The sequence below is a fragment of the Marmota monax genome, unplaced genomic scaffold (genome assembly GCF_021218885.2).
Source record: "Marmota monax isolate L192 unplaced genomic scaffold, Marmota_monax_Labrador192_F-V1.1 WCK01_AAM20220418_F8-fsc00011, whole genome shotgun sequence".
In the NCBI taxonomy this organism is placed as follows: domain Eukaryota; kingdom Metazoa; phylum Chordata; class Mammalia; order Rodentia; family Sciuridae; genus Marmota; species Marmota monax.
The window spans coordinates 6,732,096-6,749,694 of record NW_026693082.1 but is presented as its reverse complement, the minus strand read 5'-3'; the positions used below and the strand labels follow the sequence as shown (position 1 = coordinate 6,749,694).

General features: G+C 40.8%; 1 protein-coding gene across 1 annotated transcript in view; it reads right to left on the bottom strand.

Moving 5' to 3' along the window:
* Nucleotides 1–1,021: 1,021 nt before the first annotated feature.
* Rxfp2 (relaxin family peptide receptor 2) overlaps nucleotides 1,022–17,599 on the bottom strand; it is a 65,927-nt gene continuing 49,349 nt past the window's right edge. Inside the window, exons 15-18 of the mRNA XM_058582513.1 lie at nucleotides 15,667–15,896; nucleotides 14,480–14,890; nucleotides 9,008–9,226; nucleotides 1,022–3,637 (exon numbers count right to left, since the gene is read on the bottom strand). Of these exons, the coding sequence (XP_058438496.1) occupies nucleotides 3,378–3,637; nucleotides 9,008–9,226; nucleotides 14,480–14,890; nucleotides 15,667–15,896 (1,120 nt within the window). The 3' untranslated portion in view covers nucleotides 1,022–3,377. The remainder of the gene's footprint in view (nucleotides 3,638–9,007; nucleotides 9,227–14,479; nucleotides 14,891–15,666; nucleotides 15,897–17,599) is intronic.

The following is a 17,599-nucleotide window of genomic DNA, read 5'->3' as shown; positions in this document are numbered from 1 at the left end:
CTGGAGCTCTACATTAATTACTTACTCGGGAATAGTAGAGTGGATTGAAGAATCATCTGGGGTGAGATAAACTCTTGAACATTCAACGTGAGCAAATATGAAGCAAGTCATCAAATGGGGACTTGATCTGGCACCAGAGCCCTCCTTAAGAGATTACCATCCTTAGGAGGGTGTGGGGTCTGCTATTGCAGCTTCATGAAGCCATGGAGTGAGTCCAGGTAAACATGGCTCTGGTGCTCAGGTGGAAGGCGGGGGTAGGGGGAGGTGGTACTGCTACCTGTATATAAAGCTCAAACAGGAGTAATATCATTTAAAACTTTTGATCTTCAAGAAGCTACTTCAGCAACTACAATGGGGAGGCACAAACCATTTTGACACAAAAAAGCATTGAACCTTAAGAATGAAGGAAAATGACCAACAAGCTTAGCTATTTCCAACATAAATAATTCATATACTCTCTGGATTCTCTTCTGAGGCTCCACATTGACTGTTAAGAATAGCATTTTCCTTTCAAGACATGATGTCAGTCACACACAGAAACATCATAGGGATGTGGAGCAGGTGATGTATCTTCAACCTCGCCCCCTGAGAGGTAGCATAGTCTATGGCATTTAAATTCTGGGGTGATAGTGAGGTAATGTTTGTATTTTCATAGAAAATGATTCATGAATTCAGGTGGTATTTTCATAATCACATAGAAATACTAGGTTTGGAAAACAGGTTTTACCTAACACAAAAGATTTCATTCAATCCAGATAAAAGACTACTATTTGCAAAAATCATACACATTTCTAATGGCCTTCCATCTGTGCAGCAGTGTGGAATGAGATTATAAGTCACTAAGCTATGAGATTTCAAATTATGCTATTCCTTGCAAGTTGTTGACCAATACTTCACTTCTGTTTTTCCGTGTCACTGCCAATTTCCCTGAAGTCTCAGATCTTCTGCTTCTCCTCATGCCAACTTCCCAACAACACTGAGCTGATGTTGACAACTGACCATTCTCAGAGGCTTGGTTCATGGGCTGTGGACAGTGCTTTTCAAAAATGGGAGATACATATTTGTACCAAAATTGAAATACCACAGGCTTAGGGTCAATCCCTTATTTATGCTCCTGCTGTTGGGAAATGAGTCAGGAAATAAATCATCTGGTGATCATCTTAGTCAGATTTCTGTCACTGTGATAAGATTATCTGAGATAAACAATAAAGAAAGATAGATTTTTTTGGCTTATACTTTCAGAGGTTTTAGTCCATGGCTGCTTGTCTCTGCTGCTTCCGGGGCTGGGGTGGCACAGTGTATCATGGCAGAAGTGAACAGATGGAGAAAACCTGCTCACCTCATGGCAGTCAGGAAGAGGGAGGAAGGGTTTGGAGTCCCAATAGTCCTTCAAGAGCACGCCCCGGATGACCTACCTTCCTTTAGTAGATCCATGTCCTCCTCCCAACAGCGCCACAGGCTGGTGACCAAGCTGTGAACAGAGGGGCCTCTGGGAGACATTCAAGATCCAAACCATACAGGGATCAAGGACTGGCGAAGGGCATTGCATAAAATGTCAGTGAATCCAGAGAGCAAGTTATGAAGCAGTTCATCATATCGAAGAGAAAAGAGGGAGAAATGTTTGAAACTATAAGAAAACAGGGCCGCCTAGTCAAAGGGTAGGAACGACATTTCGAAGAACCTCATGGGAAGATTTCACCTCTGGAAGAAATACATGACTTGATCAAAATGAAAGAACTCACATTATGACATTAGTCAATATTAAGTAAAGAAGTAAATGACCAGGATGGCTGTGACACACAAACTCTGAGTTACTTTGTATCCTGGATGGCACTGGATAAAAGGGCATCTTCATCACCCTAATATAGGTGCTGTGGCATTCCTGGTCAGATACATGTGTTTCATCTCTTTAAAGGAAACTCATAATGCAGTGAACGTGAAGAAATGGGTTTAAAATGTAAGATGTGGGCTGGGGGTTGTGGCTCAGTGGTCGAGCACTTGCCTAGCATGTGTGAGGCACTGGTTTTTTTGATTCCCAGCACTACATATAAATAAATAAAATAAAGGTCCACTGACAACTAAAAGTAAATATATATATATTAAAAAAAATGTGAGATGTGTCTTGTTTAATGAGACTCAGCGCTTCCCAGCTATATTCATTATCAGGAGAAACATGCTTAACAGTCAATAAACCTTATTCATGGTTATCATCAAACTTTAAAAAATATATGGACAAATGCAAAATATATTTTTATTTACCTCTTTTTTTCCCCACATATAAACTTTTAGTATAAAAATATCCAGGCCTTCACTAGCATTTTTCATTTTTGAAAAACAAATCCAAACTGTACTGATCTTTTTTTTTTTTTAAGTGTGTGTAGGGGATTTATCCAAGTAAACAAATGTTCCCACTGTTCTAATTTCCTTCAAGACTTGTGGCCTGTGTGTTCTATGAAGGCAGAAGTTACCATCAATAGAAATACTGCTCTAAAGAAATTATACTTTAAAAATACTAAAATACGCTTGTTGGCAGTTGGTGTGCCCAATTTTCCTTTGTACCCAGCGAAACTTTAGGAAAAAAATCCTTTTTAAGATCTTAGCTCTTTCTTTTTGAATTATTAGTGGTATTTTTTTTTTTCATTTTTAAATACAAATGCAAAATGAAACACAAAGTCAATGTCATTGCATCTATAGTCAAAAATCTAATCTCTGCTTCAAAGTATCTTAGGTCTTCTGAGCTTAAATGGAAGCCAAAAAGGCAAATGGTACTAGGGGTCATCAATGGGCCTTTCTGGATCTGTTAGACATGGCAACTTTGTATGAAGTTCTGCTTTCAAAGTTGCTACTCCAGCAGCCTCTGTAGGTAAGACTTGGGGTAGGTGGAACATCTTCAGAAATCCTTCGCTGTCCAAGCATCCACAGGATGCTAATAATTTGGTTTGATACTATGAGAGCAAGGAAAGAGATGTTAGATTTATGTTATCATGGCCACCCTGGAATAAGATGTTGTGACTGTACTTTAAGGACAGTGAAACAATGTAAAATGAAGAACATAGAGTGTCTACATGTGGGCATTCGAGGGCAGGTTGGTGGTGCTGAGTAGCTAGAGGTCAACGGCATGTCAGCCTACCCTCTCTGGAGTCACTGTGTGTTTCAGGCATGTAAGGTGAGGAGAAGAGTCCTTCAGTGCCGTTCCCAGCCCAGTTCATGCATAGTAGAGCTGCCACCAGAATGCAGGGCCAGAAGTCACTTATTCCACTGTGTCCGCTGTGCCGAAGGGTTGCCACTGACCAAGATGAAAAGCATTGCGGTCGCTATCTTCCCAAAGCTGTACCTGTTTTAGGTACCCTTGAAAGTCCAGTGATCCAAAGCCATTACTAGGAAACTGGTTTCATTATACTGTCCCCGAGGGTTATTTTGTTCAAAACCCCAAGTTTAACTGAAGAGGAGTCGTCTGTCCACACAATGGATGTAGATAGACTTTTTTTTTTAATTTTGAAAATGGATTTCCTCCGATGTTTATGCAGCAGTTGTTTCAACTTGTCCTTAAAGAAACTGGTGGTGAGCGTGTAGAGGATCGGGTTCAAGGCGCTGTTGACTGGAAGGAAAAAAATCACTATCCAGGAGGTGATTGTGCCTGGAGAAGGAAACAAAGCATGAAAACGAATTGAGAGTCAGGGTGTGTGTGTGTGTGTGTGTGTATGTGTGTGTGTGTGTGTGTGTGTTGCTGGGGATCAAACCCAGGGCCTTGCACATGGTAGACAATAGCCCTACCACTGAGCAACACCCCCAGCCTGAAGGTGAGACTTTAAACAGACAAACACAATAACACTGCAGACAATGTTATTTATGAGAGGGTTACAAAGGACATTTGAATTTCTTCTTACTTCAATGAGAAAAAATATCTTTGTTGGAAGAATGCAGGAGCTACAGGTTCAAAGTCTTCCCACTTAACTTTTCTGAGTTTTAGTAACTACCTTGTCGATCCTTGGGACAAAACAAGAGGAAATAACTGAAACCTCTGTAAGTTAGAAATTGGTATGCCATGTATTTTTCTTGTTTTTATTGACTTCACTTATAGGAAAATTAGAAAATGAGGAAATAATCCACAGAACAAGGTCAGAAAACTTCAGGTCCAGAAGCTAGATTTGACCTTGGCTGTAAATCCATCTGGTCCTCAAGGCTTCTTATCCTGCCCTTGGGTACCAGAGATCTTATTTTTGAGGTGGGAAGACTTGAAGAGGAAAGAGGAATGTGTCCCCCAAGTTTGATGAATTCTTTTGTGTGCAGTCTTACATCTGCTAATAGAATATTCAGGAAAGAGGCCAGAAAAGGCTTTTTGTGAGGAGAAATTTGGAGCGAGAGTGTCCTTCCCCAATATATCCTTTGCTGGGTTAGAATGAAATGTATTTCCCCCCCTTTAAAGGCAACCTGCTCCTTTGGAGAAATACTTCTTAGCTCATTGACCCTGGACAAATCCCTTGCGGTCTCTGACCCTCACCGACCTTCTCTGTATAAGAAGGCTGCTGATAGCTGGCTGCAGTGGACATCCCTCTTCAAATTCTCACACCTGACCAAGATGCTGCCTCCTTCCACGTGGTCAAAAGCTCAAAGACCTCCGGATGGGGTGAAAAGCTGGGTAGTAAGACCAGTGGGACTTCCCTTCTTTGTTACTCTCTGACTCTGTCTCTAATCCTGCAATTTTCTAATCCTTTGGCCACTATAATTTTATTCTTCTCTTGACCTTGCTTTGTTTCTTATATATATTAATTCTTCCTCTGTTTCTTTGCCTTTTTTCTCTGCTTACCTGACCTCCCTTCCCCCTCCTTTCCTTCTTCTTCATCTCTCTTCTCTCCTTTTCTGTATTTGCCTCCCTCTTTCCCTATCCTATATTCTCTTCCTTCTTCTTAGTTTTTTAAACGGACAGAGAATCAGAAAATAAAATCTATACCCTATCTCAGATTTATTCAAGATTTCTACTATTTGTTGTTGATTTTTTTAAAAAAATTAAATGATCTGAACAGTTAATGAATGAAGAAAAGCTAAGTCAATTGGTTTTTGTCTGTTGTTCCTCACCAAAGGAATTACGGACAGTGATCCTACCCCAACCTGTTGGAGAAACAATTCTTGAGAGCACTTACTTTCATTTAGGCAAAGACAAAAGGGCCGTGAAGTTTCCATGTGTAATTTGCACTCTGCATGAGGCTTCCTCTTCAGTCTCAGGGAGACTCCTAATTCAAAATCAGCAGCTGAGTTCTGGGACAAGAGGGCTAAAGGTGGTTTTATCTTTTGGGCTTTGTGATGGATTTCTTTCCTAGATCCACCAAGGTGTCCCAGATAAACCTCCAAGTAGTGAACATAAATGTAAAGGAGAGCTGATGTGTGGCTCAGTCCTGTTTCCACAGGACATTTTTTCCTGTTCGAGGGACCTTTGTGGAGGTTGTAGTTAAGCTGATCACAATCTAACCTGTCCCAGGCCCTCCCAGGAGGCTGGTCATTCCTGCGGCCATCAAATGTCTTTGCTCTCCAGTGGCCTCCTGATTCTAAATCAGAGAGTGCTGTGGGCCAATTCTGATCCTCAACCCCACCAAATATACACGTTGAAGTCCCAGAATGTATGAATGTGACTATATTTGGAGACAGAGCTTTTCAAGAAGTAAGTTAAAATGAGGTCATTAGGGTGGGTCCTATTCTAATCTGACTGATGTCTCTAAAGGAAGGGGAATTAAGGACCCAGGAAGAGATATCCAGGATGTCCACACCGAGCAAAGGCCACATGAAGACACAGCAAAGACTTCCATCTGAACGACAATGATAGAGGCCCCAAGAAAAACCAAACTGCGATAGGAATTTGGGGCTACAGAAAAGTGTCCCTGAGCTGTTGAAATGCAGGAAACCCCCATGAACCTTGGAAACACGTGAAACAAGTATTCCCAAGCAACACCTCCTTGTCCTTAGTCTGTGTTCCTGACCTGGGCCTAGACCTGTGTTCTTGCCTGCAAAAAGAAACACAGGGGCAGTGCACAAGCTCTGGAAAAACTGGAGCCAAACTGTGTGACTCTGCCCTGGCTCCATGTCTAGTGCAGCCCCAGTTGTGCCTCTAAATATCAACACTCCACACCAAGAGGTTTCGGTCTCTCTCTCTGGAGATGGTCCAGCATTCCTCCTTGAATGTGTATTCTTTGCTTTACCTCAAAGGATATCTCTTTCTTTATGAGATAGGGATTTGAGGACAAAGAGAGAAATGCTGGGAGCTATCTAGAAGCCATGTGTGAAGTGAAAGCATGGTTGTAAATCTTGAGCAACATGCCCTTGGCCCACCCCTTTATAAAATAAGGGAAATACACAAATCCAGGGAAAACTGGTGCGCAATTGTGCATCTCCACCCTGGATCCATCTCCAGTCCAGCCCCCGATACAGCCCTCCTATAATATTGGACCCTCAGCTCAAGTTAGGGCTGCTTCTCACTCTTGAGGTAGCCCGCATTCTGCCTTGGATGTATATCTACCTTTCCTAAATGAACTTCTGTTTTTGACTTTGTCTGGTTTCTGCTGAAATTCTTTTTGGCCACAAGTGCCAAGAATCCCATTGGTCCTGGGTTCAGTTCCCCCTTGCTTCTGGGAACCTCTTGGACCCTTCTCTGGAGACATCTCTTCTCCTGTGACATCTTGATATAGCCTGCATTCTCCCTTGAATGTGTATCTGCTTTCATAAATAATCTGTCTCTGTCTCTAACTGGTGTATGCTAAAATTTTTTTCTATCTCATATGCCAAGGACCCCATTTGTCCTGAGTTGAGGTTTCCCTCTTTGGGAACTCCTTGGACCTTTGGTGATAAAATCTGTGGTCACTTTTGAACTGTGAGAAAGTAATTTTCTGTGATACTTTATTCTGATAGCCCTCGTAGTCTAATAAAAAAGGAAAAAGCCTCAAGGAACTAAGATTCACAGAATATTAAAAAGGGGAAGAAATATGAGAAATCGTCTAGGTGAGATGACATTTCTAAGCTCTCTGCATGGATCGATGACTGGGTCAGGACTGGAAGCTGGATCTTCTGTCTCCATCCTTTCCACCATCTCGGATAAGCTCAGCTTCTCTAATCAAGGAGGGAAGCTCTGCTTGGAAGCTCACGTGTTGTGGGTGGCCTTGTGTGTTCCTGACACAGGTCATTTTTCCTAGGTCACAGGCCAGCAGAAGCTTTATCATTTATTGAATAATTTTAAGTAAAAAGCACTTTGGAAATTTCAAAGATGAGTAAGGCCTGGTCCCCTTGTTCTGAAGCTTATAACCTGGAGGGGGCCATGGATCCATTCAAAATCAGTGCTGATGTGGGTCAACTCAGGAAGGCGAGAGTGCAGTGCAAACAAGATGTGGTGGGCAGTTGAGCTTCTGGCTGGATGGAAGGGGTGAGAGAGGTCTGGAAAGCGACTTTAGAGGAGGGAGTACTTGCACTCAGTCTTGTAAGAGGAGAAGGGGTGTTTAAAAGGCTAGAAAGGATGGAGAGTACAATCCAGGTAGAGGAAAGAGTTCAGCAAAGGCTGATGTCATTTCAGAAAAGTGCAGAAGCAAAAGCCCCATCATTCCAAAGGGTCTGATCATAGTAAATGTGAGGGTGGGGTGGGAGATAAGAAGCTTTACAATGCTAATCCCAGCATTTGGATTTTATTTCATGAATAATGGAAGCCAATGTACAGTTTAGTCCTGCTGAATTTGAAATGATAGGATGCTAAAATTGAGATGTCCAGGTAGTGGTCATAGATTGGACATTATTCAAGAGAACATTCTGTGACCATTAATATTTAATGAACTCTCCTCTTCATGTACAACTAGCTCTGCCCAAGTGATCTCACACAAAGTCTTTTGGCTTCTTCTCTTAACACCCAGGCCAGCAAAATCTCCCAAATGTTCATTCCTGATCTCCCTTCTGATTTTAACTCCCACTTCACCTAGTTCAAGGGACATCTATGCTTGCTTGTGAAGATGAAGTCTTTAGGTTAAGGGACCACTGTGGCCATCCTGTGCCATGGTGCAACAAGGCATTTGACAAAGTTTCACACAACTGTGCACAAGGCAGAGGGAAAGAGGTTGCTATCCACTGAAACGATGAGTTTTTCAATCAACAAGAGTCAGGCTGGAGCCCTGGGAGGCTTCCAGATGATTGTGATCTCTAGATCCCAGAAATGGCTTCAAGTAGAATTCTAATTTATTATTATTATTTGGTACTAGGAATTAAACTCAGGGGCACTCGGCCACTGAACCACATCCTCAACTCTATTTTGTATTTTATTTAGAGACAGACTCACTGAGTTGCTTAGCACCTTGCTTTTGCTGAGGCTGGCTTTGAACTTTCAATCCTCCTGCCTTAGCTTCCCGAGCCGCTGGGATTACAGGCGTGTGCTGCGGTACTCAGCTAAAATCCTAATTAACGAAAGATGGTTTGCTCTGGTTGAAGTAAGACTGTCAGTTGAGAACCTGGTCTTTTGGATGAGGCACTTCTACGGTACAGCTAGCATTCCACAGAGCCCAGTGTGAATGACATTCTGTGGCTAGGACATGCAATAGACTGGTGGTTCTATCTAGTTGTGTGTACATCAGAATCACAGGGGAGCTTTTGCAAAGTACCTCTGTACATGCCTGGGCCTCCAGAAACAAAAACAAAACCTCTGGGTGGAACCTGGCCATGTATATTTTATTGTTGTTATTGTTGTTGTTTCCCATGTTCCTGGTTAAGAACCACTATCTAGCTCATGTGCAAGCAAGATGCTCAGACTTATTTTCTCCATAACTCCCATTTTTTAATTATTCCTCACTGAATTACCCCACTACCCAGTTTCCATCTCAGCATTCCAGTTACAAAACACTAAGGGAAATAATAACTCTTCATACGGAGCTCACAGGTGTTCATGGAGAATTTACTAGGTGTAAGGCACTGTCCTAGATTCTGGTCTCATCAAACAAAGGGCATAAAAAAGGAATGTAGTTGAGAATGACAGAAGGAACTGACTGACCTGGTATTTCCACTCTGAGGAGGGAAAGGATTTTAACGACAAATACAGGAATCCAGCAGATGGCATCAGAGAACACTATAAAAAAGAAGCGATTTGCAACAGCCACCTCTTTTCCGATGTGATTCCTCACTTCTGCTGTCTGCAAGGCGGTTTTTTGGATGGAACAGAACATAGTAATGTAGGAAAACACAATGATGAGAAATGCCAGCAAGTTCACACCTGTGGGGAAAAGCACATCTCTTAACATCTCAGGCGTAGAAGTCAATGGTAAAATACTGGGGAACTTAGATGTTATGGCACCTCTTAAACTTGTGCTTCCAAGAAGCATTCTTTTGTTTCAGCCTAGGGTTATTCTGTTAAAATTCCTGAGTTTAAGAAAACAAGATAAAGGAATTGGGTTTTCCAACTCAAAAAGATGTCAAAGACATAGATCCATTTTTTAAAAATATATTTTTAGTTATAGATGAACATAATGCCTTTGTTTTATGTGATGCTGAGGAGCGAATTCAGTGCCTTACATGTGCTAGGCAAGCGCTCTATCACTGAGCCACAATCCCAGCCCAAAGACATAAATCCTTTATGAAAAATTATAGACTTCTGAAATTCACATCTAGATATATTAGGAAGTAAACTCTGGCTTTTCTAAAACATAATAAAGCTATTTTTGTTCTCACATCCTGCAAATTCAAACCTTAAGGGATTGCTATATCCATTTTGAATTCACTTTTGTGCATGGCAAGACAAAGGGATTCAGTTTCATTTTGTTGCATATGGATTTCCAGTTTTCCCAGCACCATTTGTTGAAGATGCTATCCTTCCTCCATTGCATGCTTTTAGCCCCTTTATCAAATATAAGATAGTTGTAGTTTTGTGGATTGGTTTCTGTGTCCTCTATTCTGTACCATTGGTCCACACGCCTGTTTTGGTACCAGTACCATGCTGTTTTTGTTACTATTGCTCTGTAGTATAGTTTGAAGTCTGGTATCGCTATACCGCCTGATTCACACTTCTTGCTTAGCATTGTTTTTGCTATTCTGGGTCTTTTATTTTTCCATATGAATTTCATGATTGCTTTCTCTATTTCTACAAGAAATGCCATTGGGATTTTGATTGGCATTGCATTAAACCTATAGAGAACTTTTGGTAATATCGCCATTTTGATGATGTTAGTTCTGCCTATCCATGAACAGGGTATATTTTTCCATCTTCTAAGATCTTCTTCTATTTCTCTCTTTAGGGTTCTGTAGTTTTCATTGTATAAGTCTTTCACCTCTTTTGTTAGGTTGATTCCCAAGTATTTTATTTTTTTTGAAGATATTTTGAGAGACGCGCCGTCTGATAGAAGAAAAAGTTGGCTACGATCTACATACTGTGGGGTCGGGCTCCAAATTCCTCAATAGGACACCCATAGCACAAAAGTTAATAACTAGAATCAACAAATGGGACTTACTCAAACTAAGAAGTTTTTTCTCAGCAAAAGAAACAATAAGAGAGGTAAATAGGGAGCCTACATCCTGGGAACAAATCTTTACTCCTCACACTTCAGATAGAGCCCTAATATCCAGAGTATACAAAGAACTCAAAAAATTAGACAATAAGAGAACAAACAACCCAATCAACAAATGGGCCAAGGACCTGAACAGACACTTCACAGAGGAGGACATACAGTCAATCAACAAGTACATGAAAAAATGCTCAACATCTCTAGCTGTCAGAGAAATGCAAATCAAAACCACCCTAAGATACCATCTCACTCCAGTAAGATTGGCAGCCATTAGGAAGTCAAACAACAACAAGTGCTGGCGAGGATGTGGGGAAAAGGGTACACTTGTACATTGCTGGTGGGACTGCAGATTGGTGCAGCCAATTTGGAAAGCAGTATGGAGATTTCTTGGAAAGCTGGGAATGGTGCCACCATTTGACCCAGCTATTCCCCTTCTTGGTCTATTCCCTAAAGACCTAAAAAGAGCATGCTACAGGGACACTGCTACATCGATGTTCATAGCAGCACAGTTCACAATAGCAAGACTGTGGAACCAACCTAGATGCCCTTCAATAGACGAATGGATAAAAAAAATGTGGCATTTATACACAATGGAGTATTACTCTGCATTAAAAAATGACAAAATCATAGAATTTACAGGGAAATGGATGGCATTAGAGCAGATTATGCTAAGTGAAGCTAGCCAATCCCTAAAAAACAAATGCCAAATGTCTTCTTTGATATAAGGAAAGTAACTAAGAACAGAGTAGGGACGAAGAACAGGAGAAGAAGATTAACATTTAACAGGGATGAGAGGTGGGAGGGAAAGGGAGAGAGAAGGTAAATTGCACGGTAATGGAAGGAGACCCTCAGGGTTATACAGTGGAGGGGGTAGAGAGAGAGGAGGGGAGGGGAGGGGAGAGGTGGGGAGGGGGGAGGGTGGATGATGGGAAAGGCAGCGGAGCACAACAGACACTAGTATGGCAATTTGTAAATCAATGGATGTGTAACTGATGTGAATCTGCAATCTGTGTATGGGGTGAAGGTGGGAGTTCATAACCCACTAGAATCAAAGTGTGGAATATGATATGTCAAGAAATTTGTAATGTTTTGAACAACCCACAATAAAAATTAAAAAAAAAAAAAAAAAAAAAAAAAGGGATTGCTATAATCATATACATGTCTCAAAAAATAAATACAACCCCATTTCCTTATCTTATACATATGAATAAGATAACCTTGGAATTTATCATGAATAGAATTGCCTCAGAAACATTAGTCCTTGTGTTGTTTGGTCTTAAATAAAAATAATACATAGAACAAAAACGCATTTTTTTTTTGCTTATTTTTCTCTAGATTGCTGACAGTATTTTAAACGACTATGGGTTCAGAACCCTTTAGATTCATCTCATAAAATGAAGTCAGAAAGTTACAAATTTAACTATATAAATCACTCTTTTGGGGCCAAATATAGTCCCAAGATTCTCACTTAGCCTCACTTTCCCTGAGGCACAGACTTTATAGTCTCTTAGTTTGCTCTATTCTTGCTGTAATAAAAACCCTAAGAGATTATCTCATTCTTCATAATGAACATAAAATTTGCACAAATTTTCATAGTTGCTTAAAACATGTTTAAGACATAAATCCTTTATGAAAAATTATAGACTTCTGAAATTCACATCTAGATATATTAGGAAGTAAACTCTAGCTTTTCTAAAATGTAAAAAAGCTATTTTTGTTTTCACAAAATAAGCTCGAGTGTATGTAAGACTGGTGAAGTCTAGGAAAAATAATTTAAGTTCAAGGCTATTTTTTTTAAACCAAAATGCTTCATATTCTGTGGAATCTCATTATACAGCTAAACAATGGAGTTTTATAAAATTGGTGTATCTTAGGCCAGAAAATAAAATGATGGTTAGAAAATGCTCCTCCAGACCAAATTCTGAGAACAGACTTCCAGAAAGAATGAAAAGTGTGTGTTCTCAATGTACCGTGGTAGTGGATGGATGTGAACAATAGGGGAAGCTACACGACGCTGACAACTTTCCTCTCAATCTAAAACTGTTCTTTAGATTATTAAAAAATAAAAAACTTAAATTAATTTTAAAATTGTATATTGTTAAAACAGAAAAAAAAAGTATTCTAGGACGAGCTCTAGGACTCCTATCACATGCAAACCATGCATGTGATGCAGTGACAGACAATAAGTATGACAGCAACAAGTATATGGTGTGTGTGTGTGTGTGTGTGTGCTGTGTTACTATCTCTGTATCTGAAATACATCAGAGGTTCTTAACCACTTTTAGTGGACCCGATGCTTTAATTGCAAGATCCAGTTTCACCAAACTTTTTTTTTTAATATCTATTTTTTAGCTGTAGCTGGACACAATACCTTTATTGCATTCATTTATTTTTATGTGGTGCTGAGGATGGACCTAGAGCACCCCGCATGTGCTAGGCGAGCGTTCTACCGTGGAGCCACAATCTCAGCCCCTGCACCAAACTTCTTTAGTCCAACATCGGGACCAGCCTCTGGCTTCGGGCCTTGGAATCCACCGTGTCTTTTTCTGGCACACGGCCCCCACACGCACCTTCCTCTGCCTTCACTTAGCTATGCCTCCTTATCCTTTGGGCCTCCGTTTGGATTCGTTTCTACTGGAAAGCCTTCCCTGGTGCTCAGGTCTGGGACTCCTAGAACATCCTGTACTCTTCCATCATGGCATTTATAAGCCTGTGATGTAAGGACGTGTTTACTGTCTCCATCTTCCTCTGCAGCTGGTGAGGTTTGTAAGGGTCAGATCTATTTTACCTCTAGTACCCAACAGAACGCACAGCCCACAGCAGGTGCTGCATCCATCCTGTTGACTCAATGAATGTCATGTGGGGTGTGTGTGTGTGTGTTTATGAAGTGCACCTACCTAGGATTAAGGAAGAAACGAGTCATGAGGGATACAGAGAACAGCCTACTCTACCCTGGGAGTGACATATCTACGAACAAAAGGTACCACACAGGGTGGTGTGTGAGGAGTATTATCAGAGGGGTGCAGAGAGAGTATTTTGTTTTCTGGAGGAGGAAGAAAAGGAGTAGATGGAGAAGAAGGGGAACAATGGTTAGAGCCAGGTGGAACAATGGTTAGAGCCAGGTCATGATGAGTTGTAAGTGACTCCTTTAAACCTGGTCTTGAAAGTGGTAGGGGACCATTGAAGGTCTCTGAGCAGAGGTGTAACCAGTCTTTGGATACGGGAGGGAGATTATGACGGGGGTGGTGAACAGAAAAATGGGAGGAGGGGAAGGTCTGGAGGTGGAAAGACCAGCATCCGCTAAGGTAATTATTCTGGGTAGAGGCCAGAAGGTTTCAAACTGAGACAATAGCAGCAGGTTGAGGCTGGAAGGAGCCCTAAGTGAGAGGCACAGTTTCATGAATATTACTTGGTGGCAAAAAGGGACCATAGAACTTGTTGCCTATATGCTGATGAGGAGAAAGAAGGGAAGGGAAAATGAAAATGGTCATGTGCTCTAATTAAAGAAATGACCCAGGGATGGCCTTAAGATTAAGCAGAATTAATACACATTATACTATAGAATTTAAAATAAAAACACTTTAAGGTGCTAAATTTGTCATTCGTATAGGGTCTTCTCTAAAAAAAAAAAAAGTGTTCATAAACCTGGGTAGGGTTTCAGGACTAGGCACTAAATTAGAATTCTTCCAGCTCATAGTAACTGTATGCACACATGAAATCAAAGGTATATAGAGATAATAAAAACGAAATCCACAAATCCCAATAGCATGCCTTTGTTTTCTGCACTATATCTCTATAATAAAAAGTTAAAGAAAAGCTTCTAGAAATACATAGAACTTTTCTTTAACAAGGACAGAATCTTGACTCTATTTCTTTACTTTCTGAAATAGACAAATCTACCTTTTGCTGAAGTTTGTGGTATTTGTATCGAAATGATGTTTACCCAGGAAATGAAGAAGAGAATTTACCTAGGAAAATTCCAAGAGAATATCCTCTGCTTCCAATATCTTCTGTTTGGTCGTAATAAAGTGGGAAACATACTCCATTTTTCCCATAAAAGTTTCCAAAGTAATCCTCGCTCCAAAAGGGAATTACAGCAATTAAAAATCCCACGGTCCAGATGCAAATGAGGATGACCGAGGTCTGCCGCTTCCCAGGACGAATGTTACTGAAGGGGAAGACGATGACCAGGAACTTCTCCAGGGTTAAGAAGGTTAGCAACAGGACAGAGACTTCGGTGGACAGCATGGCCAGGAACCCCATGAGGCGGCACGGTAAACTCTCCATCCACAGCAGGGCATACTTCTGATATTGCCCTCGGTATTTTATATCAAAAAAGCCAATGAAAAACAAGTAAATGCCCATCAGACAGTCAGCACCTGTGGACGAATCAAAGCAACCGATCGTTCCCAGCATCTCTCATGTTAATTTTCTGGTTAGGTCTGTCTAGCTCCTTCAACCTGTATTAAATGAACTAGTGTAATCATCTACTGGAATACCAAGAAGCCAATGGACTTCAAAATCTATGCTATTTCTCAAGAACCACACCATGACTTTGTTTTATAATTAAAAAGTGGGGAGGTAGGACCTTTTTGCAGCGGAAGAGTTAGGTTTAAACCCTAAGCATGTATTACTGGCAGTGAATAAAAGGTATCATTTTCTGAGCTTGAGAAGTGTGGGTGTTACTGTAATTGAAGTTAATTAAGCTTAGTTTATAACCCACAAAACCATCTCCATAATCCATCACTTGAATTATCACTTTGTTTCCCCATTTCCACGAAATAAACTCCCAGGGTAGGTCATTATAAGATTATGCAAACTATAATATAACTATCAGGGCTGGGGCTGTAGCTCAGTGGCAGAGCGCTTGCCTAGCATGTGTGAGGCACTGGATTCAATCCTTAGCACCACATCAAAATAAACAAATAAAATAAAGCATGCCGTCCATCTACAACTACAAAAATATTAAAAAACATATATAGCTACAAAAAAACTATATTTATATATTGCAAATAAATTTTCCCACCATATATAGTTCATATTAGATGTCATTTGTTGAAGATCTCTCTATACAATACATATGCCACATACTATATATCTCTAGCACACAGCTCATAGAAGATACCCTGTCTACTTATATAGGAAACATACTTACAACAAAGGATTTTGATGGACATAGCGTGAGTTGTATTTTCAGCTTTAATGAAAGATCTCATGCCAATGACAGAAAGATTTCCAAAGCAGGTAATGAAAGCTATAACCCAGACAAATATTCTGAGGATATTGTTAGCCAAGAGGTCCTCAAATGAAGAAATGCCGTCAGTCGAGGGCATACATATTCGGACATGGGGAGCATAGGAGCAGTATCGAAAGTTTTTGAAATAACTAAAGTCAAAGGGAAAAAAAGAGTCACTTCATAGTAATGATACAGAAACTACAGCTGCAGGTAGGCAACTTCGCTATGTTTGTTTGCTTTTGTTTGTAGTGACTACCTAATTAGAGGGCTCTTCATTAAATAAGGTGTTACTCTAGGCAGTGTCCTCTTAGAGATAAGGAACCTAAAGGACATGGAAGTTCAGAAGTGGCTTGGCTGAGAGCCAGGGGGGTTATGGGAATTTGAAGCCTCAGGGGCTCTACTTTTTTCCGTGTTCACATTGGATTATTCTCTCACTGGGTATTATTAGAAGTAGATTATCATTGCTAAATCTAGCCGACATCCAGGGACTTGTGCTGGGGATGTAAGAATCCTACTGTAGCTTACTGAAAACATCCCTGATTTGTCCTTAGTATTAAATAGTGAGGTCTCCTTAAAGTGCCTCCTTTTCCCTAACACGGGCAGGTAAGGGTTGGTTTCTGAGACTAGGAAAATTCAGCCTCCCCAGAGTGGGGAGGAGAAGCAGCCGCCTTAAACACAGATTACTTACCAGGGTCTGGAAGCACTTAATTTCTAGAGGAAAATATAGATTTGTTCAGATTTGTTTGTGGTCACTGAATTTATGAGCTGGGGAATCTCGAAGTGTTGGAATTGGTGAGGTCATTTGGCTTATGGCCATCCCCCAAACCTGTGTGTTTAGGATTTTCTCCCATAAAACTAATTTCTTCTTCTTCTTTTATTACCTCTGTAAGTTCATTTCTCTGTTCTTTTTAATTTTTTTTTAAAGTCTAACCCTTTTTTTTTCTTTTCTCATCTCCCATTTTAGTTTCTACACAAGCCAATTAAACAAAGCTTTCCTTGGCCACAATGACATGGCCTTGGTGATGGGACCCTGGGCTGCCCTGAGCCACCTTCTGCTCAGAACAATAACTTCTTCTAGCCCTCACACAAGCCAGACTCAGGCCCTCCACAGAGTCTTGCTATTGCTTCTCTCTGATTGGAAGATTCTTCTCCTGGACATTGCTAGGATTGCTCCCTCCCTCCCTTCGTGTCTACTCAAATGCCACGTCACTTTGATTTCTACCTAAGTCATCTAAATCCTCTTCCTATGCCTCCTTCGTTTTGCTTTACTTATTTTTTCCTAGCATTTAATACCTGATTATTTATTTGTTTGTTCACTGAGGTTCTAAAGTGCCCCAGGACAGACATTCTCTTGTTCCTCACTGTGTTCTCAGCATCTAGAAGAGTGACTGGCACCTTCTAGGTACTCAACAGAGATTTCCTAGATCAGCACATGGGTGATGGATAATCAAGAGCTGGGTGTGTCAGGTAGAGACACAGTCCACCTTCCTAACATTTGGTGACCAATTAAAGAAACGTGACATAGGACTTTTATTTATTTTTTTCTTTTCCCTGACACACATTAGACCTTTTGGTTCTCTAGATATTCCATTATCTCCACTGTCTTCTTTAAGTTCTTCCACTGTGACCAGATAGCAGGTGGAAGGGGTGGAAGCGATGAGGTGAAGTTATTTCAATGAGGAAAGGACAGGGAAGATGAAAGAAATCGTCACTCATCAGGGAGCGAGCTAAGCTTATATTGGTTGGGTCCTTCCTGACCTTGACTTGAGGCCTATATTGAAAATAGAAGTTTCTCCATTGAATTCTAAAGCACCTCTATTCTAAGAACACCTCACCTCTGCCTGCAACAAGG